The sequence below is a fragment of the Ischnura elegans genome, chromosome 7, assembly GCF_921293095.1.
Source record: "Ischnura elegans chromosome 7, ioIscEleg1.1, whole genome shotgun sequence".
Taxonomy (NCBI): domain Eukaryota; kingdom Metazoa; phylum Arthropoda; class Insecta; order Odonata; family Coenagrionidae; genus Ischnura; species Ischnura elegans.
Window position 1 is genome coordinate 6,584,708 of NC_060252.1, and position 27,875 is coordinate 6,612,582.

The 27,875-nt window shown below is 40.1% G+C and overlaps 1 protein-coding gene across 1 annotated transcript in view; it reads right to left on the reverse strand.

Annotated features, from left to right (window-relative positions):
• Positions 1–14,769: 14,769 nt before the first annotated feature.
• The window catches only part of LOC124162505, a 36,586-nt gene continuing 23,480 nt past the window's right edge, over positions 14,770–27,875 (reverse strand). Inside the window, exons 4-7 of the mRNA XM_046539069.1 lie at positions 25,528–25,907; positions 22,566–23,137; positions 20,465–21,127; positions 14,770–16,824 (exon numbers count right to left, since the gene is read on the reverse strand). Of these exons, the coding sequence (XP_046395025.1) occupies positions 16,380–16,824; positions 20,465–21,127; positions 22,566–23,137; positions 25,528–25,907 (2,060 nt within the window). The 3' untranslated portion in view covers positions 14,770–16,379. The remainder of the gene's footprint in view (positions 16,825–20,464; positions 21,128–22,565; positions 23,138–25,527; positions 25,908–27,875) is intronic.

Sequence of the window (27,875 nt, forward strand, 5' to 3'; positions counted from 1 at the left end):
CTCACAATATTTTTTACATACAGACCTTCTCTGGGACATTGCCAACATTAGGTTCATTACTCAAATGAAAAGTTTATTGATGATGGCCCTCTGACTTTATGCTGTCAAGGATTGGTGTGTAGCATGTGCTCATCATTGGAGTGATGTTATTCCTCAACATTTATGATGTTGAGTAATTGAAGGATGAAGGAAAATGACAAAACGGGGAAATTGGGTGAAGTGGTGGTGACGCTGAGTGTTGCAGTTATGAGGTTGTGAACTTGTACACCCCCTCATTGAATGTCTTTGTTTTTTTAGTGCTAGAAGTCCCCTCTTAATTATGCTAATATGTTAGCTGACGTTAGTTGGCTTATTCATCAATTTTTTTTCATCGTGCTAAAGCAATACAGTGGAACCCCGATCTATCGTTCCCGCATTGATTGTTTTCCCGCATTCATCGTTCGCCGTTCGTGGTCCCAAATACAGTTCCATAAAGACAATGTAATTTTTTCCTGCATCTATCGTTCCCCGAAGTATTGTTTTCCCACGTACATCGTTTGAAGATCGTGGTCCCGATGTATAATTTTCCCGCATCCATCATTTGACGGAAATGAGACGAAGTGTTTACAATGTGCTATAAGTGGCTTATGGCAACACACTCATAGTTTGAATCTTCCCACGAGATTAAACTACCATAGGGAGAAGCTGAGTGCCATGGGGTAGTAACATTAGCGCATTTCCCAAGATCTGCTGTTCCCCTCCATTCAGTACTTGCCTCCCCCCCTCCCCCCCGTCTGATGCTTTCCTTTTCTCCAAAATCAAACAAAAGGTCCCAGCTCCTGCATGGATCATATTGCAAAGACCTTAGCTTCAAAAGAAAATATCAAGTTACTCGAGAAAGAAAGAAACCTTTTTCACGCCTCCCCCTTTCTCGCTCCCACTTTTTTTAGCTGACTCGCTTCAAAGTTCCCCTTTTCTGGAGGTCAACTGCTGCATGAGTCACCTATTAGCCCAAAAGGTGTCTAACAATGACTTTCGGCAATTGGAATTATACTTTCATTAGATTGAAATATTAGTAATGTGCACGTAATTCAAAAAAGAATGATACCAAACACGACGTAATTCTATCGTTATTTAAGCAGCTTAAGCAAGGAAACAGTTGAAATAAAACAATGGTGATTTCTGGCGAATCTCAATATCCTCTCAGCTGAGCTTCTTGGCAGTTGATGCAGCATTTTTTTCGAAAACAGCTCATCAGGTTACAATTTATGCTGCAAGTATCACTCATTAGAGCTGCTAGCGAAGCGATATCTTCTCAGGATATTTTGTTTCTCCCTACTATCAATCTGAATTCATCTGCTCATCTTAAGCTACGCTACTTATTGTTAGAAATGAGTGGGTAAGTTGCTTTATCTATAGGACAAAAAATTTCTTAGCTCAATCATATGGTCATGCTTCACCCTCTACAGTATGTTCTGCTTACGCCGCATGTGATAGCATTAGTGCCGAACTTCACCTCGTACGAGTGGTTCCGTACTTTCCAGGGTGGGTTGACTTTTAAGCAGCGAGTGCTTTCCGTGTGGGTTCAATGAAGGTTTCATTTTTATTAGTTTTATTTTTATTCGTTTTGGTACCATGGCCCTTCCGAAGAAACAAGTGAGAAATTTAAAAGATGTACTGAAAATAATTGAAGATGAAAAGAATAGGGTGGTTTCCTATTATTTTTTATTGCCTAAATCGAAAGATTATTACTCCTGGAGTACATATTTCACGCTTTTAGATTTTTAAATGGCGATATCTATTTTTCACGATTAAATGAAAAGTGAAAATTTTCAAGCGCACGAAAAGTGGCTAAGTATGAATGCCGGGAAAACTCAGTGTGACGTCGTTCCGGTTCCCGCTGTCGCAAGGGAGGTGACCTTGGGGCGAGGCTTTGAGCACTGATACGACGCAGGATGCTAGCAGGTAGGAGAGTACCCTGCTAGCTGGTAGCGCTTGGCTTAAATAAGGATTATTAATACCTTATCAAACGAAGGAAACTTTCCTACCTCAGGCAGTGATTATTAAGACATGTTTCCCTGAGCTCTGTGCCTCATGCATGCATTGGTAATCTCAGACCATGTAAAACTCCTGTATACTCGTATAGAAACTAGGTCCCTGTGACGTCACGTGGAGTGGCATTGCATGGGTGCCAATCTGGCCTTTTTGAAATGAGGTTAAAATTGACCATTGCCATTCGTATAAACTGGGATTTCTAAAACCAAATAATTTGTATATTATGAATATACTAATGGTTGGCAACGAATCGCAATCAATGCCTTTCATTTTCTTTGATGAAGGAAACTACCCTATTTGGGCTAGAGGCGTGTGAGTATTGCAGAATGTCTTGGGTTGTCCGCTAGCACATGATGGTAGGGGTGGGGGTAGAGCGAGTTACCTGGTGAAAACAAAAAGTGGGATGAAGCCAAGGATCAGGTGGGCGTGCCGCTGACGATTAACTGAACATTGTGTACGCTTCACGCATTGCCTCAATTATATTAAAAATATATTTACTGTAAAGGCGCATTTCAAATACCAGACTATTTTTGGCCTTTGTGATCCATCTCACTACCAATCACTGCATCGGCGAAAGCAGTTGTTTTAGGCATAAAATACGCATTACTCTCTTAAACACATGTACCTGAAATGGCATTTGATGGATAAGAATTTTTACATCAGACAGAAATCCATAATAGCAGTGAAAATGCTGAGTGAAGTGAAAACATTTTTTAGCGAGGTGGCGTGTTCCTTTAGGATAATTGAAAGATTTATAAGTCGAATCAACAATATGACCTGAGTGTTTCGATAAATTACTACATAATATTGCTGTAATCAGGTAAAATCTTGTTTGAATCGCTTAATGAGTATCATAATTACTCGCCAAAATCCAGTGTTTGCTTGGACAAAGGCAACCTAGCCAAACATTCCCGCATTGATCGTTTTCCTGACTTCATCGTTTTTTTCATCCATCCCCCTGAAAAACGATAGATAGAGGTTCCACTGTATTCCCTTTGATAAGCCTCTGCACTCCCTTTATTTTCTTAATTCAATCATTTATACTCCTCCTCTGTCACCTACAGTGCAACAATCCCATTTTCATTTTTATTTCATCACTATGACAATGGTAACTAAAAATAATGATTTAAATGCTAATTTACAAAAAAATTAAATCCAATATTGTAAAAATGAATGAATAAATACATACATAAACTGATTTTGATAGTTAATCAACAGTTACTGTGGCCTTGGTTATCATCTAATTATGGGACTATGATGTGCACAAACTCTTTAAAAGCAGTCCATGAAGTCCTTACCTGACTTGTCTTGTTCATGATTTTAGTTTTCTGTGTTTGTTGAGTTTGCTTTTACTGTCTTATGAGAGCGATTATGATCCTGGTCTAGAATTATTTTCATCCAAGTCTCTTGAATCATTTTGGATTTCAGATGAACAGACACTGAAGGTCATTCATCTTTAGGAATCCTATGCCTTGATATGCATGGGCATTGCAAATTTTTCAAGAGTGCATTTAGGTTAACATTGTGATAAATGTGTAATTTTATACATTGTTGGGTTTTGTTGCTTGTATTTTTAATATTTAGTCAAATGAAAATATGGCTTGTGGCCTAAAGATTTTGAGCACTCCATGAAAATTTTTCTGAGGCAAATGCACAATTGACGTATGTACAGTCACAGGTGAAGATGCTTTCCCTCGGAAGGAAATGTTACTCGCAAATTAATCATCGTGTTTGGATTTATGTCGGATTTAATGATTATTTTGTGTGCATTTACTGTGAATGTCCCTCTGCTTTGACTATTGGTTTCTATTGTACATATTATAAAACCTCCCGTGAAAGCATTTACAATGGCCTAATGGAGTAAACATGCGATTGTGATACTGGAGTTTATGAGATCAAATCCCGGCATGGAGAACATTGATCATATTTTTTCAGATCATTCACTCATTTTCTGTGTCTTTATGCATTTCAAATCATTTTGAATTTGCAGCAACAGCTTCATAAACTTTTTTAACGATAATAAGTGATATAAAAGTTAGGAATTGGGAAGGGTTGGATTCATGGTTTTTATGAATGGCGAGTACATTTTGAAGGTTATGGATTTGCAAAATAGGGTAACTGTAACCTGGCATGCATAGCAACCCAGTGTCAGTGTTAACATAATTGTTTAAGACATGCAACAAAGGGTCATTCATGTCAGTTCATTATTGCAAATTTATCGATTGGTTTCAATTGCTGATGGTTTAGAAGATTTTCTGCAATGAACACTAGGCCAGGGGCTAAAGGGTGTGAGGCTAGTTGGTGGTAGAGATTGGATAATAACCTGGCCTCTGCACCCATGTACCCGTGAAAGAACAGCAGGAAAGAGTCACTCTTTTCCTTTCATATCTAACCACACTATGTTCTAGGTAACTTGAAAATAAAGCTTACACAATTTTTTTATTTAGCTGTGCCTTGTGAATGAAGTTCAACAAGCAATAATTTAACAGAAAATATAGTAACCTAATTTGATAATCTAAAATATAAAATATTTTTCAATTTCCCTATGCATACATTCATCGGCTGTTATTCACCGAAGATATATCCCATGCACTCTAATACACTTATGCATCACCTTTTATCATAATTGATAAAACAATGGACAGCATTCTTATTAACTTACAAGTAGAAAGAATTTGTTTCATGCCATTTATTCCTCAACCTCCACAGTTCTGTTCTTCCTTATCATATGCTGCAAAATTTTGTCTCATCAGTGAAAATGATGAAGTCCCTGAAAGCCTATTCACTAACTGAATTGTTCCTACTGAATAACAGCCTCAAATGTTTTTGTCGTTGTGTGAGGAATGGCTTGAAGGCAGGTTTGTGGAGTTTTATGCTAAGCTCCATCACCAGCCTTCAAAGTGTTGCACAGCTGCATCCAAATAGTGCCTCCATGGATTAGGCAACTACTCTACTGACACAGAGGATTATCTCCGGTCAAATGGCAAATCCTGATGTCCTCGAAGTTGTGGGTGGCTCAAGGTCTGCCGCTTCTTCGCCTGACTATCAGCGACTCGTTGCCTTCCTTGAAACGCATTACCCAGTAATAAACGGTATTCCGGGATGCAATACATTAAATCAGCTATATATGTATTTCATTTGCATTATGCTGGAAGTTAGATTCATTATTGATTACTGGCAGATATGGAAAGTAACCACATATTTAGAGATTAGTGTCACAGTGCTGTGCTGCTGGTCTAGTGGTGTCCTTAGCAGTTGTGGTCCTCTTGCCATGAGGGAAAAACTTCGGTGGGCTGTGTACTCGATTGACTTGTGATTTTTGTCATCGAGACCACATTTTAATCTTCTGAAGGTTGGCTTTTCCCCTCTTCCACATCACCAATGCCCCTTGTTAACTTCCATTTGCTCCTAGGATTGTGCCCTCCCCCCACTTCTGTTTGCAGGCACGGAGACACACATTCATTCGCTGTGGGGGTTGCAGAAGCTTGGGTGACATGCAGGTTGCCATCTACCAATTGTGTTTTTGTTCACACATTAGGAAATCATAAATTTCTCTAGACTAACTATACATTTTGTTTGAATAGTGCTGAAAGTTGTAATCATTGTTTGTTTTTACCAAAGTGGTCGTACATAGCACTGTATATACATATCTGATTATAGTCCTCCCTTTTTTCCAAAAATGCCTGTGATAAAAGAGAAGGGGGGGTACTACATTCCTATGCATTTTAAAATTTTTTTCCCAAAACTGAAGCCTCTAAATTAGGGGGGGGGGTACTATACTTAAAGGGTTACTATATTCAGAGAAATAAGGTAATTAAAGCTTGTTATATGTAGGTGTTTGTTTCCGAAAAAATTTAAGCTCTAGTGCTCTGGCAGTAGTAATTAATATTATCTGATTTTGAGCAAATTTTTGGTCTGAGGCCCTGATCATGTCAGTCTCAGTCAGCAACTTCTAATTGTTAAGAGAATGCCAGAGGGTAAGTGTTGGCTAGTTATCTCCCAAGGGGATGATGTATGGTCGGTAGTCACTGCAAAGAGATTTGCAAGGGGGGGAATGCTGACAAAGCCAGACTATGAGCCTGATTTAGATACCAATTAGGCTTGCAATAATGTTGTGTCTGCTCTGTAGTACATGCCCCCAAGCCAGCCAGTCAGTCTAATCATGCACATGACACTTTCCTTTGCCAAAAACGTAATGATGATATGTATTACTCTTGGTGATTTTCATTTCTCAATTCCATATATGTACTGAATCTTTCCAAGTACTTATCACTAAAAGTTATCCTGCTGCAAAGGAGATTCAGTTATTGATAAGATTCTTCAAAGTGATTCAGTGGTGGATAGGAAATTGGTAATTGTAATGAAGAATGGAGTATCATATGATGGGTGCCCCTGGGCTAGTGGTCTCCTCAGTGGATGTATACCAGATAGTCACCGCAATGGAAAATAGTTTGGGAGTATGAAGGCCCCCCCTCCGTCCCCCTCCTGGCTACGCACCTGCCTCTTTGGAGTCACGGAACGCTTTGGCTTGGCTACAGCATGTGGTTAAATGTGATTGGCATGCATGTTGAACTTGCAGACAGTCCTCTTTGCAGTACTGCTGCATCTCGTGATATGTTTAGGTTACAATGAAATGGGCAGAAGAAATTCCTCCGACAGTCTAATAAACAATTTATTATTTTATTTTACATTCATATTCTTCTTCAGATCTGAGTGTTAATCCATCAAAGAGTTATTTCAACAACAGTTAAATGTAGCTTAATACATATTTGCTTAGAAAAAAGCATTGAACACAAAGTATCAACAGTAATTACACATCATTCAAGGAGTAAGTGGAAATACAAAAGTAATGCCATTTTATTTGACAACATAACGTAATTCAGCAGGCCACACACCTATGTAATCAATTTTTGAAAATATAAAATGCTCCAAAACTACATCATTTTCCTATGTACTCCACCTAAAAATATTTGTGCAATCTGCATATCTTGTGCAGTTATATCAATCGTTCTACAATTCAGCTACCATTTCATACCTTCTATTATGTCAAAATAGAGTGTTTGAAAATACTTTGTACATTCAGTAGAGAATTTTCTGTTGGTTCTTAATGTAGACAAATATTTTAATTAGTTTTTAGCTTTTATTCATCTATTTTAGTTCCCATTAAAGAATTTGATTTGATGCAACTTTTGATTTTAAATTGAAGTTTATATGTACCTATGTATTTGTAATCATACATTGGTTATGAAGGCCATTAATCCAACTTTTGAATGTCTAGCTTCAGGTTTAGGACATTTTTCTTAGGTTTTTGCAAAGGGATGTTCTTAAGAGAGAAAATAGTTTTTATGAACATGAAATAGGTGTTTTTATCAAATTATTTTGTGGCGTATGGCACTTAATTATGATGTTCCAAAAATTAAAGGGCTGACATTGAATTTGAATTTGTGCTAAAGTTATTGTACGAGGGTTGTTCAATAAGTGATGCCCCACATTTTTTTAAAAAGCCATTGATATACATAGATCGATTCCCTTGTGGTGTTATACATTTGATGTTTGTTCTCTGCGCTGATGAAGTTTGACACCGTTCTAGCGCATAACAGAACCGTAGTACAGCATCAAAATGGCGTCTACATACGACTCAGGTTTTAAAAGCAGCGTGCTGTTATTGAATTTTTGTGCACGGAAAAAGAAACCGTGGTGAACATCCATAAATTTTTGTGTTCAGTGCATGGCAATGCTGCAGTTGGTAGGCGCGGAGTTAGGTGATGGGTAAACAAAGTTACAGCCTCAGCAGGAGATGCAGAAACAGAGCTCCATGATCAGTCATCAGCCACGCTCGGCATGGCAACGCCTACTAAACAAGAGCTTAATTTACCACCAGGGAATACATGCTCCTCCAAAATGTTATCGTTAGGCCTTAGAATGTAATGGGTAGAAAAATAGGGCATGAACAAAACATGTTGATGCATATTGTCACCAAATTCTAACTCTTTACCATAAATATGTCGTGAGAAAAAAAAAAAGGGGCATTACTTATATAACGACCCTCATAGTTGTAGGTTTTCCACAAACTGGTCTGGGTGCAAACTCCAAAGGCAAACCATCAATATACCTGCATTATGAGAATTTGCATGAAATGATTTGAAATAGGATTTTGCAGCTAAAACATGGGCAAAAGGATTAAAATGGCTGTTTTCTACTCATGAAAGTAGGCCGACTTGATTGTTTTATTGCTGTTGGATATATATCATCTGAACAATGAGGAATGACTGCTTATATGGTTTTTATCAGAAATTAGGTATTTTTTTAGAGTTAATCTTCCAAGATGGAAGATAATAGAGTTGTTTAGAATGAAGGAAATTAAGTCTGATTGAGCAGTATTGAATTGTGAGATCAAGTGTCTTGGAACTACCAAAAGCGCATATGCACATGTGGAGGCCATGTCCCTTATGAAATGAATTTGCTCATTATTATTGTCAGCGATTGTGGTGAGAAGGAAACATGGGGATGGTGCTTGTGTTGTCAATTGAAAAGTTTGGAATAGAAACATTTATTCATTAGAATACTCTAGATAATCAAAAGCATGTACGATTTAACATGTGGGTCAACTACTCTCAATGAAAATAATACTGATTGAATCTTACTGTATAGCTTGTTTCTTTGTTATGTTACTCTTTCTATTGATCAAATTTTAGTCCTTGGGCAACTACCTTCTTCTCTTTGCTGATGGCTGAGATTTCATAAATCTCTTGAATGAACAGTTTTGATGCAATTTTCGTGAATCACAGTCAATATTTCTCATTCATTTTTAAGTACAGGTAGTCTCCAGGTTGTGGATAAGATATCCCATGAGAATGTCTGTGAGTCAGATAAGTACATACATTTATTTCCCAGATTCTAGTGAATAGCTCAAAAGAATAGTTGTGTATGTATTGTAGTACATACCGGATAATTTTGCAAAAATCTTTTCTACGTAATTTAAGCAATCATCATTAAAAGATTGTTATACAGAAAGTTAGATGTGAGAAATTTATAGTAAAAGTATAATAAATGAACAGTTGCCTTATAATAATGCTTTTTCCTTGCTTACTGAGAAGTATTTTTGAAGTTTGGAGGCAGTTTTTAGGCATATTTATTACATGTGACAACACACTCAAACTAGGAAGGGAATATTGGTATCTTAGGGAATAAAAAACATTTAATAAAGAGTGTATAAAATTATAAAGGTATTATTGAAATGTTAAATACTTATTACTCTTCAATCGGTTCATCATTCTCTCCGTTTATTCCCCTGCCCTGTATTGGCCTCTCTGTGACATTCGCTAGAACGCAGTAAGCATTCAAGAAACTTAGCATCGCTTAGAATTACGCTGACTCCAATGCAAGCACGCTGTGGTAGATGGGGGTTTGTACTTGTGCCATGTGGTCATTAGGATGTCTGCTGGCAGCTACACCCCCAAGCCTCCGTAGCAAGTCAATGAAAAGCGCTGTATGAAAATTTAGGTTAAATTTCAGTTTATACTGTTTCTTCAGAAAAACAGAATTGATGATCAATAGAAGAGTTCAGATTCTCATTTAAGATCCCTCTTAAGCTTTGCCATAAGTCCAATCCAAGTACATATGTACATTTCGTCTCCTTCGTTTGGTGAAAGACTGTGATTGTGGTGTGTTTACCCATAGTGATTGAAAATAAAAAGGTGACTCAATGACAATGTATTTTGACTTAAAACAACATGGCGTATTGCAGGTAAATTAGCTGAGGAAATAAAGTTCACTCATTGTTTTAGGACAAATATATGTTTTTTTTGGTCAGTATGCTTCAGTGTCCATTTAAAACTCACGACTGATTTTGAGTTAGAATTGAAAATCATCTCATAGCACTGGCCGACAAGTACTCTACCACATGTTTGCATTTCAATATCCATTAAATGTATTAAAATAATGGTTCTGCTTATCACTCTTTCCAATTCTTTCCTAAATAAAATCAGCTTTGAATCCGTTATTGTCACATAACTAATGCCTTGCATTCAAGATAGTTCAAGTTCAGTGCATGATGACTTGTGAAATAATGACTTACGAAAACTTGGTTTTCTGAAATTCGCTAAACTTCTTTATACTGTATAGGTACTCTTATACTGTTTAGGTACTAAAATTGTACAATTTTTAATGCTGAAGATTTTCCAGTAATTTTAACTTGTAGTGATTAAACTATAAACATAATGATGAAATGAGTTGTGGGGCACGTTCTTTGGGCTGTTGATTATTCCAGTTGTGGAAGGTTTTACAATCCGATGCATTTAAATGATCCGCCAGTGGGTTTGAATTAATTCTCTTTTTAAGCAACCATTGAAGTAAGGAAGCAGTTCATTTGGAGCATACTTCTTTATGGTAGAGAGGTTATAAAAGTTGCAGAGAAGTCAAGGTTGAAAGGTTTTGATGTGTTATTACTGAAGATCAATGAAGATCTAATGGATCAATGGTTTGATTGCTGTGAAAATTCTAGGGAGAAAAATCTTTTGAAAACCTAGAGAAGAAGACAGTATTACTTAATCAACCACACCAGAACCCATGATGGCTTGATATAGACAACTGTTGAAAGGCAAGTAGTGGGAAAGAATAATGAAATGAAGCGTCATATCAAGTATATGGAGCAGGTATTGAAAGATCTTAAATGGAAGAATTATTTAAATGTGAAAATATTAGTTTCTTTGAGAATTAAGTGGAAAGCTGAAAAAAAGTAATCTTAGCATTATTTTCTATTGATAATGATGACAAACAAAATAAGTAAGAGTGTTTAGTGGTTGGTGGTCCAATGTAAATGGATGGTTCTCAATTTCTATATACATACATATTATCAGTTTACTTGCTGGTCTCATTGTCAACTATGTACATACATGTATGTACATAGTTGTACATGTACATACATGTACATACATGTATGTATTGAATATTGTGAACCAAAAAAAGTAAACAAGTAATTAATATTCCATTAGAATTTACTGATAAAAAGTTATGAAGTAAAATTGTGGAGTTATCTACAGAATTGAGGATTTATGCCCACTGCACACTTGATAATTTTTTATGTACACAATTTTACTTTATATTCAGTGTTATATATTAGTACGTACATGCTTTTGGTGTAGTGTTTCATCCCATGACAGCCATATGGCTTTTGTAACCAATACAAGAAGCCTAACTCAGAAAATGACTACTTTAATACCAGTCCTTGCATATTTTAAGTCAACTTCTTATCGGTAGGAGCCATAGCTCTGGAATGCTTTGGAATGAAATGATTTATTTGCCTTTCATCATAGTCATTATATGGAATATCTTTCTGTAATGCAAATCTCAGCTGCTACTAGTTTCTTTTTCCTATTATAAGTATTTTTTTCTACCAAAGAACAATGTCTTATGTGAATGATTTGCATAATGTTTGTCATTGATACACCAATTGGTAAATTCCTCCAGAACACATATGAATATGCATTGGTGGCTGCCATAATTTTTATTTTTTTAGCCATTGATAGAATTTTCATCGGCTATAAACTGCTGGAAGTTAATTTATTTGATGAAAGAAATATCTCTTAATGCGGTGACACTGCTTCAATTGATGGAATTATATGGTGTGGCTGCTTCATTCAACGATTTATTCTTAAGCTGTCGAATATTGCCTACATGAATATGCTAGCAACTGTGCATATGATTGATAGCCCCTTTTTAGGCAGAAATTAAAAAAAATCTTTTTGTTGATTAGTAGAATACAGATTCAATACCATTATGTATCATCTTTCATCATTTTTAAGTTTTTGTGGAAACAACAGGACTAATGTATCGTTGCCCAACCTAACTCTTTGTATCAATGGCATTTGCATATTTCCTAGTGGGATAAACTTTTTAAGTGCCAACAGCTCCAGAATTACTCCTGGCACAATGGTTAAGTCTTAATACTGTTTCCTCAGATTCGGTTGAGCAGAGGCCCTCTAAAGTGATTGGGAAGTAAATCATATCTGGATATAGATAACTCTATAATACCTCAGGTTTAATCATCGATACTCAGCTAACTTGCTTAGAATATATGTCAACTCTTGTAATTATGTCGGTAGGATTCAACTTGTAGATCATCCGACTAAAGCTATATTCTTGACAAGACTACTGCTTCAAGATTCCATTCCCATCCAAAATAACTGGTACAGTTGCATTGAACGTATAAAAATATTGTGCATGATTGTTGTGTGCGAAGTGTCTCACAAGAATATGTACGTACTATCTGTTCATAGGTGTGGAGTCTGCTGTTGTGGGTGGCGAATATTTATAACAAGAAGATTAGGGTACAAATCCTCTCTTAGCACAGCCAAAAATAATATTTTCTTGAGTCCATTTGATGAACATATAGGTAACAGAATGTTTGATACAAAGTTATACATGGTGGACACAACTATTTTTATGTTAATGAGCACATAATTCAACTATATTCACCTTTAATGCAAAATTCTTATCAAATGCTCAAAAAATTAATAATGAACTGTCCTCTCATTAGGAATCCACAAGCTCAAAATTTTTCAAATATGCTATCATTTATTTTTCCCTTAGAAATAATACGTTATTATTCAGTTTGAAGCACATTGCAGGGGTCGGCTCAAAGATACTCAGAGAAGCAGAAGACTTACTGCTCTTAAATTTGTTGACCCTCTTACGATCACTTCGTAGGAAGGTGAGAGAGTGACTGAATATTCAGAGGAAGTAAGTTCTCCTTTTTTACATGTCTTTGGCCCAACTGGGATGCTGTGTTTTTGTATGTTATGTCATCAAAGCTTATTTTGTTGGACTTAATTATTATTGAATTAAATATATGTACATACATGTTTAAAAAAAATTAAATTTCATAGGCAGTACATTCAGACAGCAATGAAAAGAAGTCAATTGGTTCCATTATTTCTATCGTCCTGTTTAAGGCAGTTCTCATGGCAAGAGTGTGGATAATAGATGTTGTCTTGCTGCTACATGAATTAATCGAAATTTACTAAATTCAGGAAATTTCTGAGTGATGTGGAGGGTTGTATGCCATGCCAGAAATTTGTTTGAGAAGGGAAAAATTTTCAATAGCCACTTGCCAGAAAGAAAATAGACAATGTTGGTTAACATATGTATGTACTATATACATACATATATGCATCTATGTGGTCCTGTCAAAAATTTCCAAACAGAACTCAAGTAAAATCAGGTCTGAAATTGGTCTGGTCATGCCTAGAAGAAGTACATAACTTGAGGGCTAACTGAAATACAGGCAGTTGTTTCAGGATTATTTCAGGTGGAATTCTAGCAGATTAGTAAATTGAAAGTCACTGGCAATTTACCTCAAAGACTTTAATTTCACTTCATGACCAGTGAGGATATATTTTGTATTGAAACTGGAAACCTGAACCTCTATACCTCACTCATTCTCTTTCTCAATTACAAACCCTCTCCCTATTCTTCCTTAGATCCCAGTTCCCATAATAGTTGATCTTCGACTGGAAAACAAGGCTTACGCATGTAAAAGTCATTCAGAACAGATTCAAGTATTTCATTAATTTAATTCAAAGTTCAAATTAGATATTCATAGTCTCCCCGAGTGAAAATTTAGACTCGCTCATTTTGTTTTTAGACTCATCTTCCGTTTGTTGAGGTACCGCCCAGGTGCATGTGTACAAACTTTGGCATGGCATTGAACCCTTTCATTTTGTAGCACTGCTAATAAAATTGGGTCTAACAGCACCAAATGATAATTTAATGGTTCAATTTATCAAAATATATTCTCCTTAAGACGGAAAGATTATTGTCAATAAGTTTATGAATTATTTTTCTAGACCTTTCACAGGCATTTAATATATTTTTCTCCTAACTTATTGCTAGATATCAATAGATGTACGTCAGGATGAATAGCATTAGAAATGAGTTATGAACCACTTATTGATATGTATAGATTATTTAAGTAGTATACATTTTTATCATGCATTATTTAAATTTACCAATTATATTAATGTATTTATAATGATTTTTAAAATTGATATGCATTCTTATCTCAACACCGAAGGTCAAGTAATCTCCAAAAAACAATGTGTGTGCATCTGAAATAGGTATTATCCAATGATACAGATTTCTTTGATCATCATCCTGTACGGTTATGTCGAGCTATGTATCGAATGTATGTTATTTCGAGCTATGTATCGAATTTAACTGAAAACTTGTCAGCTTTTCTGGCCTACGTACAGTAGCTTTCAAAATCTTTAATGTTTCTTTTATTTTTAAATTTAATTTAGTTGCAATATATTTGGACACATTTGGCACCATATGTAGCTGTTGAAAATAATATATTTTTAATACACAAGTCCCACAAAGTTTTGTGGATTTTTTGAGATATGGAAGAGTTAGGCCATTTTCAGTTGCACCAGCAAGACCAGTGCCTGGACCAGCTCTTGTGCCTGATACATGCCATGAAATCAAAAGGAAGCTTTCTTTTGATATCTGGCCTTGCCTGCTCTAGCAAACTCGGCCAGTCGAATGTCGGTGCTTGCTATGCGTTTAATCGTGATCAAAAAGCAAGGATTTTGTTATTCCATATACCGTATATGTCTGAATATAGTCCCCCTTTTTTCCAAAAATGCCCGTGGTAAAAGTAAAGGGGGGGACTATATTCAAACGCATTTTTTTAACTTTCCCCGAAACTAAAGCCTCAAAATTAGGGGGGGGGGGACTACATTCGGAGGAATACAGTATTTTATTCAACAAAACATAGCTCTGCATACAAAAAGTAACAAATACCTTGATTGGTGTTTTTTACCTTATGTTTGATCCTGTTGATGATGTTCTATGCTGAATCCAAAGTCCAAATGCAATTGTAAGTTATTTGGAGTTACAAAATCCTTGATTTGGAACCACAATGATTAGCGAATTCCATGAAGTCTAACCTGAGACAATTGTTTTCATCTAGTGGGTTTGGTAATATACTTTCACTAGCACTTTGATATTGTTGTTGAGGAAAAAGAGGTTTTATATTCAGATAACTTTTTCTGCAAATAATGTCCAAAATTGAACTAACTAATGCTGCAGGCATTGTCAGTTTGTGTGGAGACATGTCGGCGATGGCACATGCTTTGTTGGTGCTTGTGAAAACAGCCATGGATCTCCATTTTCTCCTTCTATGACCCTAACAAAAACATGCTCTGGCAGTCATGAGCAAGCCAAAGTTGCAGGGTGTGCATGTTTTTGGTTGTCATAGACTGATTTTGAATGTTCTATCTACATCTGAATGTGGAAATAGGCTGAAATTGGCTGGTTGAGCACAATCAGTGAACACATGCTCTCATAAAACATATACATACGTACGTCATTGAGTAAAAGCTGCCTTTTTTGTATAGGTATATATATGTATTTATTTTTGAAAAGGCTAAACCTAAGCCACACCTTATATCAAGAAAATGGTGGATATGTAATCCTATGCATGCTCACCAACCGTCTCTCTGAGCGCAGACAAATGAATTTTCCATTTTGGTCAATATTATGAGCTTGCTAATACATAACAGCAGAGTTTTTATAAGGGACCTTACTTCTCACACCAAAAGGCATTATTGTTTGTGTGAAGAAAATGATAGAGAATGAAGCCAATAAGTTGAATTTATAATTGATGCACATCTTCTCTGGACACTTAGTTTGGTTCCACTAGCATTGAGTATATTGGAGAGAGCATATTCAATTCGTAATCAATTCTATATGTGCCCTGAAAGTTGGTAGGCATTGGTAAAAGTGTACTACAGTACAACCTCCGTAATCTGGCCTTACAATAATCTGACACATCCAGTAATCCAACGTCCCTGTCCTCCACTCAGCTCAAATAATTCTATCAATTTTAATTGATAGATTTATCAATGCACAGCAAGAATTTCTCATTATTTGTGGAGTAGGTGTGTATCTGGTCTTTCCTTATACAATCTGTGTGAAGATATGGTTACAGGAGGTCGTGTGAGTTATGTTGACAAGACCTCCTGTAACCACAACTTCCTACACATTGGAAAAAGAAAAAGTAATGTACAAAAATAAGATCCACTAAGACAAACTCGTTCCCGAGGTAGCCATAGGGAGAGAGTTGGTGCAGCAAAATTTGATTTCTGAATTAATGTTTTAAAATAAATTTTGGGGAGTCATAGTTTTCTCCAGCACATTTCCATCAATTTTGTATTTCAAAATGCTGGCCATGTCGTGGTTGCATTTGCGTTGAATTATCAAGATCACACTGTAATTGTTTTGAAACATGAGGTGTATTCGAACGTTTGAGCATTACATACTTGATGCGCACCCGTGCCCACCCACTACGACGGCGTGTCGTTGGAGTGGAATTTCCTCAGCTCGGCCTTGATGGCTTGGATGAGAGGGATGGCAGGGTCGGACGAGGGCATCTGGGGGTCGACCGTCACGAGGGTCGTGTCCATAGATGGGGCTGGTGGGGGGGGGGAGTCGTGGGGCACGGACGCTGGGATGGATGTCACGTGGGTGTGGTGGTGGTGGTGGTAGGGGCCGGCGCTCACGGGACGGGCGAAGAGGCCCAGCGTCGAGGAGACCCTTCCGCTGCTGCTAGGTGAGTCGTCTGTTGGGCCCCATGCGCCCCTGGGGCCGGCCGACGCCACGCGCACCCTCCGAGGCGCTCCCGTGCCACCGCCCCAAGCATTCCCTCCGGAGTCTGAGGTGAGGGGACGGGACAACGAAGTCTTTGGTCTCGGCGGCCTTTCCATGTATCCCAGGAGAGGCTCCTCCGCCCTATTTCGGCAAGGTGATAAACAAATGACAAATTCAGGATTACCTAGTTGGTTTGGCTCTCTGCTCCATCAGTTCTTGAGGGTAGAAATCGAATCGAAATCAAAGGAAAAATAAGAATTTATCCTGAAATTGTGAGTATAAAAGCCAATTTGAAAAATTTTCACTGGCTGTAAATAAAATACTTGGTTTATTTGGATTTAAGTATGGTGAAATCCACTTATAGTGAAATAATTAATGAAAGTCAAACATTAACCTAACCGTTGTGGAAGGTCTTGGGCAAGCACCTCACACCTCAATGGTTAACATGAGTGAAAACTATTTTGGTTAATTTACTTTGTCTATAATTACTTATTTTATCCGTTAAACACTAAAATAAGTGAGAGCTAGTAATTTTTTTAACCCAGGGCCTAGGTTGAAAATACATCCTGTGACATAGGCAACCTCCAAAGACTCGTGTGTAATGTGTATTGCATAACTTGCAGTAGAGAGCGCTTTCACTTCTTAAAAATTCATCGTGCAAACAGCCGCATTGCTCGTCGCACGGAACGATGAAGCAGCGCCCAGATCAAGAAGGTAGAGACACACCCGTTGCTCGCCCGCCTAGCCCAGAGATTGGCCCTCTGCCGCAACCACCCTTATTTTTGTTGAGGCAGGTTCATTACAAAATTAGCAATAAATTTGAATTATGCTCTTAACGAAAATTAGCTTCAAAGGTGTCGGGCGTTTATAGAAAAGAATAACGCGTACTTATCGCCATATTTCATTCTTCTGCAGAACTAGCGGCAAAATGCCAGATCCATTGTGTAGAAATAATTTGAGCTGTTGTGTTAAGCCGCATCGATATCTTTTCCGGAATTAACTTCTTAATTCCATTGTATATCCATGCTATTTTACATCCCGAGATGTATTAGTCCGTGATTCATGGTTAGAAGTAACAAATCACGGACGAAAAACATGAAAAAATTGACTACGATGTCGCGCATTCCATTTGTCACGCCAATTTTCCCGGTAATTCAAAATCGACCAAAGTCCTTCGCACTAATATTTCGCCCGTTAATTGAGCTAGGTGCCTGATTTAATGCTTCTATTAACGTATTTACATTGGCGTATGCGTACTCATAAATATCACGCAAAGTGCTTTCTAATTAATTGATAATTTTATTCCGTAAATCTGGCTTAAGAAGGCGGCGGCGCGTGTGGGCGAGAAGGTTTACGACAGGGTTTTCCCCCTTGGGTACTGCATAGAGAAGGCCCAATTCCATCCCACAGCCGGATGATTTCTGTTGCCAATTTGGTCGCATTTTAATCGGCTTTCAAAAATGTCCGCGGCGCGGTGATGAGTGCAATGCGATCCACTCTTTTCCAATATTTTGCGGTATATAGTTCCCAATTGCGAGTGTTAGCATTGAAAAGTTATGAATTTGGTGGATTAAATCATCATGTGTATACATTTCGGTTAGTACCCCTAATTTATACCTTATTTGCGTGAAACTCGGTTCAATTTTTCCGTCAGCGACGCGAGTGGCGACTTCTGCAAACCCATTCAAATCCGCGGTGGCTGACAACACATTTAGAGGCAGACTTGAGGATGCTCTTTTGTAATATTCGTGATTTTACCTCTCAACCCTGGCGAATGTCTCATGTGCGGCCGAATACAGCCATTATTATCTCCATTCCTTATGCCCTCGATAGTTTTTGTGAGTTAAGTTTGTGGAATTTGCTTGCGGCTAAATAAATTTATTGATAACTTTGTCAATTCGACAGAAATTTACTCGGGACAACCTCGACCAGTTTCAACACTCCAAATTTCTCTTATCAAGGGGAAATAAATTTCATAATAAGCTGGGAACAACCATCTACATCTACATAATACCCCGCAAACCGCCTAAAAGGCGTGTGGCAGGGGGTGTTAGGACACCAGCCGTTTACAGCTAAAAAAATGAAGTGCTCTAACGAAGTTGGGACTACCGTTTACTGAAGTCTTTTATGGTTCGGGGAAAAAACGAATTCCCATATCTATCCGTTCGGCAAAACATCTCTCTTAATTTATCGTTTCTATGGGACTTATAAATATAGTGTGGCTCTAATATTACGTTCTCCGTGTCGCTCTTAAAGGTATCCATTCTCAATTGTTCAAGCAATCTAAGCCTAGCGCGCAGCCTCCGAGTCTCCAGCGGCTCCCAGCCTAATTCGCTTAACATCTGCGTAACGCTGTCTGTACGTCCGTAGCAGTTTTTGACGAAACGCGTAGCCTTCCTTTGTATTTTATTCAGTTCGCGGATTAAGTCTTTTTGCACCGAATACCATACACTCGCTGCATATTCAAGGTGCGGTCGGACGAGAGCGAAATAGCACCTTTCTTTTACTTTCTCATCCGAAAATCATCCCACAATACCCTTGACGAATCCTAATTTCTCCAGGGCTATGCCGCAAATATTCCTTATATGTGTTTCCCACGTGAGGTTCGAGGTTATCGTAACTCCCAGGTACTTCACTTCGTCTGTTGCCTTTATGCTAATCCATCCATCTAAAGATTTAAAAAAAAATCCAATCCAAGGGAATCACTAAATTAATAACTGGAAGCAAGAACTAGGACCAAAAATCAAAATGGAATAGGAAGTGTCAGTTTGAAAAGTTGTACTCAAAATATCGTAAAGATGCTTTAACGAATCTGGTGAATAAGGTGTCAAATAAATGAACGAGGGGTTGTAATTGAGGTTCACCTCTTCGATCTCAAAATGGAAAATTTGACCAGCGATGGCCAATAAACCTCGGCCAACAGTCGATATAGTGTGTGCGGCGTACACCCGAAAATACGGGATGTACAAAATGAAAAGGAGACTTCGTTGGCTTCCTGATAGAAGAGTTGCAGACATAAGAGGTGCTGCCTTAATTGCAATCTGGCGCAGTCCAATTTCGCGAAACATCTTTGGGAAGAAAACCATGGAAGCGACTTTGTACCGGAGATACTACATTTAGAGAAGAAAGGGAGGAAGTTGGACAAAATGGAATAGCTAGAAATAAGGAGGCATATGACCAACGGTCAATTACTAGACGGCTTCATTTTTGAAAGGTTTTCCCCACTCCTACAAGTATCTCTTAACATCACGGATGGACAAAAATCCAGAACCCTACCACCCCACTCCACACCTACTAATTACCTACCTCTTCCTTAATCCCAACTCACGGGAAAACCTTTCCTAGTCAACAACCTCTCCCTATAACCCCTCCCTCCGTCTCACCGGCGCCGTCCTCCAACGGTTGGTTTTTTCCCAATTCTCATTGCAACCTCCACTTGGGGTTCCCAACCCAACAACTCCCTCCCCCTCCTGACACCCACTCCTTCCGCCCTCTCCCCCTTTCCCTTCAAGGAGTATATATGTTTGCTTAATATTCAAATTTGTTGTACATGATAATGACCTCTGTGGATCGAAACACGTCGTACCGACGAAATAAATCAGTGGAAGTCAACAAAGTCTTCTTTTCCTTTTCGAATATCAACTCCCACACAGTTGAGCCTGATGCCTTTGAACTGGATACACATTTTCCGCATCCTATTTTTAATGCGGTCATTTTCGTCGGGGCCCTCTTTCTCTACGTGTGTAGGAGTGTATGTGTGTGTGTGTGTAGTTATCAGCACCTTGCGTAGGCCGATTGAGATCGGAAGTCCACCCGAGATGGTCCAGGCGGCGGCAGGTGGCGCTGCTGCTGCTGCTGTTGCGAGGATCTCCTGTGGTCGTCCGCCGCTGCGACGGTGCTGCCCCCGTCCAGCGCCTCCGTCTTGGTGGTCTGCTCGCCGTACCGCTTGCCGAACAGGATCAGGGTGTCGTCGAGCAGGTCGTGGAACCTCCGCCTCAGCCTCGCGCCCTCGCCCAGCGGAAGGATCAGGTTGTCCTCCGGGGTGCGGCGGCGGTGGTGGTGGTGTTGCAGGGTGCTGCTACCGCCAACAATGAGTGCACCCTCGCGCACCAGCTCCCTCTGGCGACGCACCACCTCGAACACTTTGGGCCCCAGCACCCCGGGGTCCTGACCGTCTATGCTGCCGTGGCGGGACCGCCTCGATAGGCCGCTCCCAGAGGGCCCCTGCTGGGACAAGGCCCCCCCCTTGTTCCTCCTCTGGGGCTCGAAGGCAGACGCCTCCGGGTAGACATCCAAGTGGCGGATGCTCACGGAGTCCCTGGCCACTGGATGACGGCCGTTCCCTTCCGCCAGGACGAGCGCCAGGGGCTCGGGGATATTGGCACCCTTGGGGAAGGCCCTCACAGATGGCATCGAGAGGTACGACGTGGGGCTGGCCATGGACCTGCGAATAACATGGCGTGAAGTCATTTGGAAAATCCATTTAAAATGAAAGTGCGCGTAATCAAGAAGTTTATGCAATCATGAAATAGCATTAGTAGCATTGGTGCTATTCGTTAAAATGCCAGAATAAATTAATTTGCAAAATTCATTGAAAAAATACGTCAAATACAAGATGGAAATTAAAAGTAAATTAAAGTAGTTTTCACGAAATGCAAAATAATTTTGACATTTTAAAAATAAATATTTTCACGCGCTATAATCATGAAAATTAAGGTATAAAGGAGATTGAGTTGTGTTGCCTCCCTTAGTCGCATCGACGTCGTTTCCGGAGTCAACTTCTCAATTACGATTCATATCCACATTATTTTTCGTCTCGAGATGTATGCTTTTGCGATTCACGGTTATATCTAGCATAACACGGATGGAAAACGAATGAAAAAATGACTACAGAATTCCAAAATCTTCACAATTCACAATCAAATTTCTTTCTTAATAAGCAAAATACCACTCATAAGTACCTGAATTCTAGAGAAAATGAGCTTACTAAATTTATAGGGAGAAACAGATGGTCAATTAAATTATTATAAAAAATCTATCGGTTTAAGAGGTAATTGTGTGAAGAAGTTAGTGGAAATAACAAAACTTGCAGATTGCACTTTATAAGTGTTAATTATAAAAAGACCTGAGTTTCAACACATACTGTCATCGTCAGGATAAAATTAATTACCAGATGACAACAGACCAGTCAGAGGTCGCAGAACATAGCCTCCTTCACGACCTCGAGGTTCACTTTGACGAGACAACAATATTGTGACGTACTATCCGTTAGGCTTTGGGACAGAGACAGTCGCGACTGAGACAATGTATAGATTAAATTAATGATAGATATAGGATTCCACCTCAGGCAAACATGGAGATCGATCTTGAACCGGATTGGTCAGGAAGAACTAATCTCCTCACCGAAAGGTCAACCAGGTTCGAAATAAAAACTATGATAATTTGTTCCCCGAAGCAGAGACTTACCAAAAAAGAATCGTGACTAATATTCGAAAAAAATGAAATTTTGCTGTTAAGAAACTATTAATGGAAAAATGTACCCAATTTCAATGTGCATTGAGCATATTATATGTTCAAGTTTTCTTTTTCACACAAGAGATTCTCTACAATGATAGTGGTTACTATTTTTTAAAACTTTAAATGCCATTAGGCTGGATGGTTTATTGAACTCGCCACTCAAAGCATCGAAACGTGCGTTTAACGGATATCAAACTGCACTACACTCAGTCTCTAAGGACGACAACAAGATTAGTTGCCGAAACATTGAAGGAGATGCATCAAGCGACCTGTGAAGTTGCCTTCATCTGCACGATCCGCATGGAATGCCTGCAAAACGTCACCTCTCTTCATATAATTCTTCAGAGTGAATCTGTCATGGGTACCTGTGTATGGGGAGTGGGGATGCGGTCCAGTCCTGCTCTCCGTCCGACACCCCGATGAGGTCTTCGTCAGGGGGAGGGGGACTGGGTGACGTCATCACCCCCCTGAACGCCTCGTCCACTCGCGCCGCAGACAGGTGGCGCTGCTGCTGTTGGTTCGCGCCCCTCCCGGCAGATGTCCTTCGTTTCCTCCTCCCCCGCTCTCCCCCCCTCCCCCGCTGCTTGCTAGAAGACGCCCGCAGTATTCCCCCACCTCCATACCACTCCTCCGAGTCCACTCCTTCCCTGGCACCCGCCGTCGTGGTGCCATGGCGACCGTGGTACTCTTCGCTCTCTTCCTGGCCCGTCTCCAGGCGGCGGTGGTGGTGCTCCAGCGAGGAGGGCGGGTGGCGCCGCTCCTCCGGGTGCGGTGGGCTCGCGAACTGGGCCTTCCGTCCGCTCCAGCGAGGGTGGCGCTCTCCGTCCAGGGACACGGCCGATTCCGGGCGCCTGGGTGGCGCCGATGGCGCCGGGAACACGTCACTGTGCTTAGGGAGCCACGAGCCTTTGGACGCACCCGCGGGGCGGATGACGCGCTGAAAACATTTAAAAGGACACGATGTTATATTAAGAACATACATATCTGCTAATGGAAGGAGACGTTACTTATTGCAAACCATATTGAACGAACACAAATATGAATGAAAATAATGCTAACGGTTTTCTAAACTTAAAAAAGTATGCATTTTATTATGGAAACTATGTATTTTTTAGTATCACCGTTGTCTACTTTGGGGTGACCTTATCCCACCAGTCGGAAAAAGATAATTGAGTTTCCAAGTCCTATTATGTAACCAGTTAAGCCAATTCTCGTATTTTCTTATATGCATGCCATGCACTTCCACAATGGATAGGTCGACTGAATTTTTATCCTATTGCACTTGAAAATATCGCCATTTTCTTGTTGATTAAGTTTTTGAGTGATTTACATCGCCAAAAAAATTCTATTTCATCAGGTAGAAGTACCAATGGTAGAATGACGATGAACAGTAATTTTGACTCCGTATTACGTTGACTTCTGGTAAATATAACATTCCATGATTCGTTTAGACAACAATTGAAGTATTTTGAAGAAAGCGAGTCGATTCTGTGGTAATTTTTATTGTAAATTTTGTTTTTCTGCTTGAAGTGAGCTTCCTTCCACTCCCATTTAGAGAGTCTTCCGACTCGACCCGCAATCCCAGGGAGAAATGGATGGTCTAGATAGTCCGGTGGAAAGTCTGGTGAAAAGTTGGTGGTTGACCAATGGCAGGTGCCACGTTTATCAAAATCGCGTGAAATCCACCGTTAACTTCCAGCTGCTTAAAGCCACAATTACACGTTACTTTAGTCATCCTTTTTCTCATTGTGTTGAGGTCGAGAACGACAAGGGAAATTTCAGCAAAACGTTTCATGCAGACAAAACCTTGAACTATGAAGAAGATGTAGCAAGTAAGACATGGCAGCTTACAAATTTACTGAATTAAAGTTGGAATTAATCCCTTTTTATTACTTTTTATTTATTCTATTACTTTTTATTACTTTATTATTTAGCTTATTTTTCTTTTGATGTACTTTGTATTTCGTTTCACGCTCAAAACGAGAACACGATATTTCTGATATTAGGTAAAGATAAATATTTATTCCGGCAGTATCAGTGAAAAAAAAACATGCTATCACAAAAGTGAAACTCACGAGAGCGTCAGGGCTGAGAGCCCGTTGTTGAAATTGACACCTGATGATACACGTTTTTGGTAAATGCTTTTTTATCGTTACTATCGGACTGAATGGGGATCGCAGAAGCGTAGTGGGTTGAACGGTGGGTATATTCATTTGTTGATTTCGTGAGAGTTCACGGAAACCTATGTAACGTGGCAAATGGTTGGAATGTTTGAAATCTCATCTGCAAAAGCGGAGGCAATTTTGGCGGTCCCCAGAAAGTTGTTCTAAGATCGCCATCGCACTAGTAACAGCAGGACGGAGACTGTTTGAAAATTGAGTCACGAGTAAATGTTCATCCGATGCTACGCTATGGACGACTCGCTGCTATTCAACTTCCACTCCACGGCTAAGTTGTTTTCAAGCTCGTCTTCGCATTCCTTTCCTTTCCCTCTCACATTACATGAACCCGACTATACACTGAAAAGCGGTTCCAAGATACTGAAGGTTTTCATGCGAATTCCACGCGTTTGAGATTCGAGTGACTGAGAGCCGGCACCTTAGAATCACCCACAAATTCCATTTGTGCACGCGACTGCATGAGTCCAGCTCTGTAGCTGTTCGTGGTGGACTTCCGAGGCAGTCGAATTGGACGTGGACACCCAATTTGACCTCTCTCCCACTTGTTGCTCGCCTGGTGATCTAGACACGAATTCGAGGGGAGAATAGAATGGAGTCAGAACGTATAGATGAAACTTGATTTCTGGTCATGCCACAATGGGCGCATTTTAATCGATGCCCGAAGCAAGGTGATAAACGCAGAGCGACCCATGCATTCTCAACATTAGCAGTGCAGCATTTGATATCGCGAGGAATAGCATTTTAAGGTTGTGAAGTTGATGGATCACATGATAAAAAAATTAAAATTTCAGTTGAAATCCTTATTTGGAAATTATTTCTCCGTGAAATTCGGATCGTCATGTCCGTCGGGGACGCGAGTGGTGACTTTTGAAAGCTAATTTAAATGCGTGGTGGATCGAAACACATCGAAAATAAATGTCGGTTAAAAGCGTAAAATATTATTGATTTTGATGAATGAAATTGGGATCGCTCCACTTTCAGTGACTTCTAATGGTGTCCATGGTAACTCAGTTGAACGCCCGGTGGGCCATCTAGCGGCCGACTGGAGAATCCTCCAGTTGAAATGGTCGACTGCGATTGCTTCGACTTGCATTCGCAGCCCTAACTGTCACTCTCCCACTCACAGTTGCTCTCGTGAGAGGCTCACCTTGGCGTCACCTTCGCCCGTGGCCTCGTAGCCTAGATTGGTGCACGCTCCGGATTCGAACACCTGCCTCCTGTTGGCGGTGCCCCTCCCGCCGCCGGCCGCGTCCGTCGCGTGCTGCTCCTCGTCGTCTAGGGGTGCGGCGCGTCCCGCTTCCGAAGATGCTAGCGCGGAGACGTCGTCGGTGGGCTCCGCACCCGACACCAGCATTCTCTGGCGACGCTTGTGGCGCTGCCTGTTGGCCAAGAGCGCAAGCAGGGCGGCGAGGATGAGGAGGAGGAGCCCAGCGGCCACGGCGGTCGCGGCGACCGCCCAAGCCCCGCCGCGCCAACCGCCACCGCCGCCATTCGACGACTGAGGGCGACCCCACTCCTTCAGGTACGCTGGAACAGAAGGGAGACGGGAGTTGTACGCAGGGGTACCGACTTATAAAAAATATTGGGGGGGCCCATATCGGAGGTCTTGCCCCGGGAAGACGTTAAATTCAGTGTGTCGCAGCACCGAAACACTACCATGATTCACACCACTTGATTCAGTTAACCTGCTTAACCTTATAATTATTTGTTTCAATACACATTGTTGAATTTATCTTAAAAGGTAACTATCGTCAAACATGGGAAATAAAAATAACAAAAATATTTATGTGATTTCACAAAGCATAATTTAACTTAATTATTTTCTTGAATTATTGAGGGGGCTCCGCCCCCCCAAACGAATCTTTGAGGGGGCTCGGGCCCCCTCAGGCCCCATGGAGTCGGCGCCACTGAACTTGTACGAATACGTCCATGAAATACACACCGGTATGCACGCACACCAATAGTACTCATACATTGGCAAGTTCTCAAGTAGCAATACGACTTCATGGGTAACCGGTGGTGGTATCCAGTGGTGCAGCTTAGAATGAAGGCAGGGGGGGGGGAGGGTTTAGGTGCAACCAATATCGGGGTGTGTGGGGGGTATGGAATACCCACCAGGATAAGCGGTAGGTGCGAGATTAATAAATTGCGGAATTTTAGGATAAATGGTTGAAAATGGTGAGTTTTACGGCTTTATGAGGGATATCTTATTGATCCTTACACTATTCTATTAGTAATATCAATTTGATCAAGTGAAATGGATTGAACTAAAAAATTTCTCTGAGCTCTGGGGGGAAGGGGTTTATCCCCCAAACCCCCCCTCACTGCTCCGCTGGTGGTAACCACCGTTTGGTTGGGCCGCAATGCAGGGAGTAACCTTGGTGACGAGAGGCTATCGTGCCTGCTTGGACTTTTCTAAGGAATTGATAAAATCTTCTCGGATTTGGCGCTAGCTAAGGCTGTTTAAGGCCAATGTTTTTAAGAAAAAGCGTCTGTACAGTCATTCGTTCGAAAGAGCGAATCATCGGGCCTCTGGACGCTAATCGTGTATCATGAATAATAAGACACCTTGGAATGAAACATAATTTGGATATATTATGGAATTGAGAAGAGACACCGAAATAGCTCACACACAGCTTACCTCGATTTCAATACAATGCATGCGACAGTTTGCGGATAGTTCTTCATAAGAATGACAGGTGGCGTCGAGTAAACGTAAATTTTTTCCACAAAGCTGTGAGGATAAGTTTTCGTTCACTTAAGCTTCATTTAAATTTATTGCAATTTTTTTTATACAAACCGAAATTCAAGTCTAGATAGGAATGGGCCTATGTGATATACTTCAATGCAAACATAGCTGCTGCTATACAATGACTCAGTTAAGCTTATAGACTATCTACCAATTGTAATGTATGGGGGCACTGTCATACGTAGATCCTAATTTTGGGGGTGGAGGGGGGAGACAGCGAGCCGTCCTGGGCCCCTTCCCTTATATTCGCCCTCGAGTGGACTAAAGTTAACAACGCTAAAAATTATTACGGAGGCTTCCGCGGTTAGTTATTTGGTGATGGTTTTCCGGGTTTACACCGCGTTGATACATGTTTTGCGGACGACAGTTTCGGGCGCGTTCCAGCTCCCGTCTTCGGGTCCAAATGATTTGCAGATCATTTGGACCCGAAGACGGGAGCTGGAACGCGCCCGAAACTGTCGTCCGCAAAACATGTATCAACGCGGTGTAAACCCGGAAAACCATCACCAACGCTAAAAATTATTTTGGCCCTAAATGCAGAGCGTATCCTTGGTGACGATAGGCGATTGTTTCTGCCGGACACTTCAGGCATCGAACTCAGTGAAGTAATATATGGCCTTTCTCTGTCTCATGCGCGCAAAAAGCAATAGCTAATAATAATAAAATATAATAAAGTTATAGTAATGTCGTTCACTTGGACCCGAAATTACGATTCATTGAAACAATTCTATAATTGGAAGGGAAAC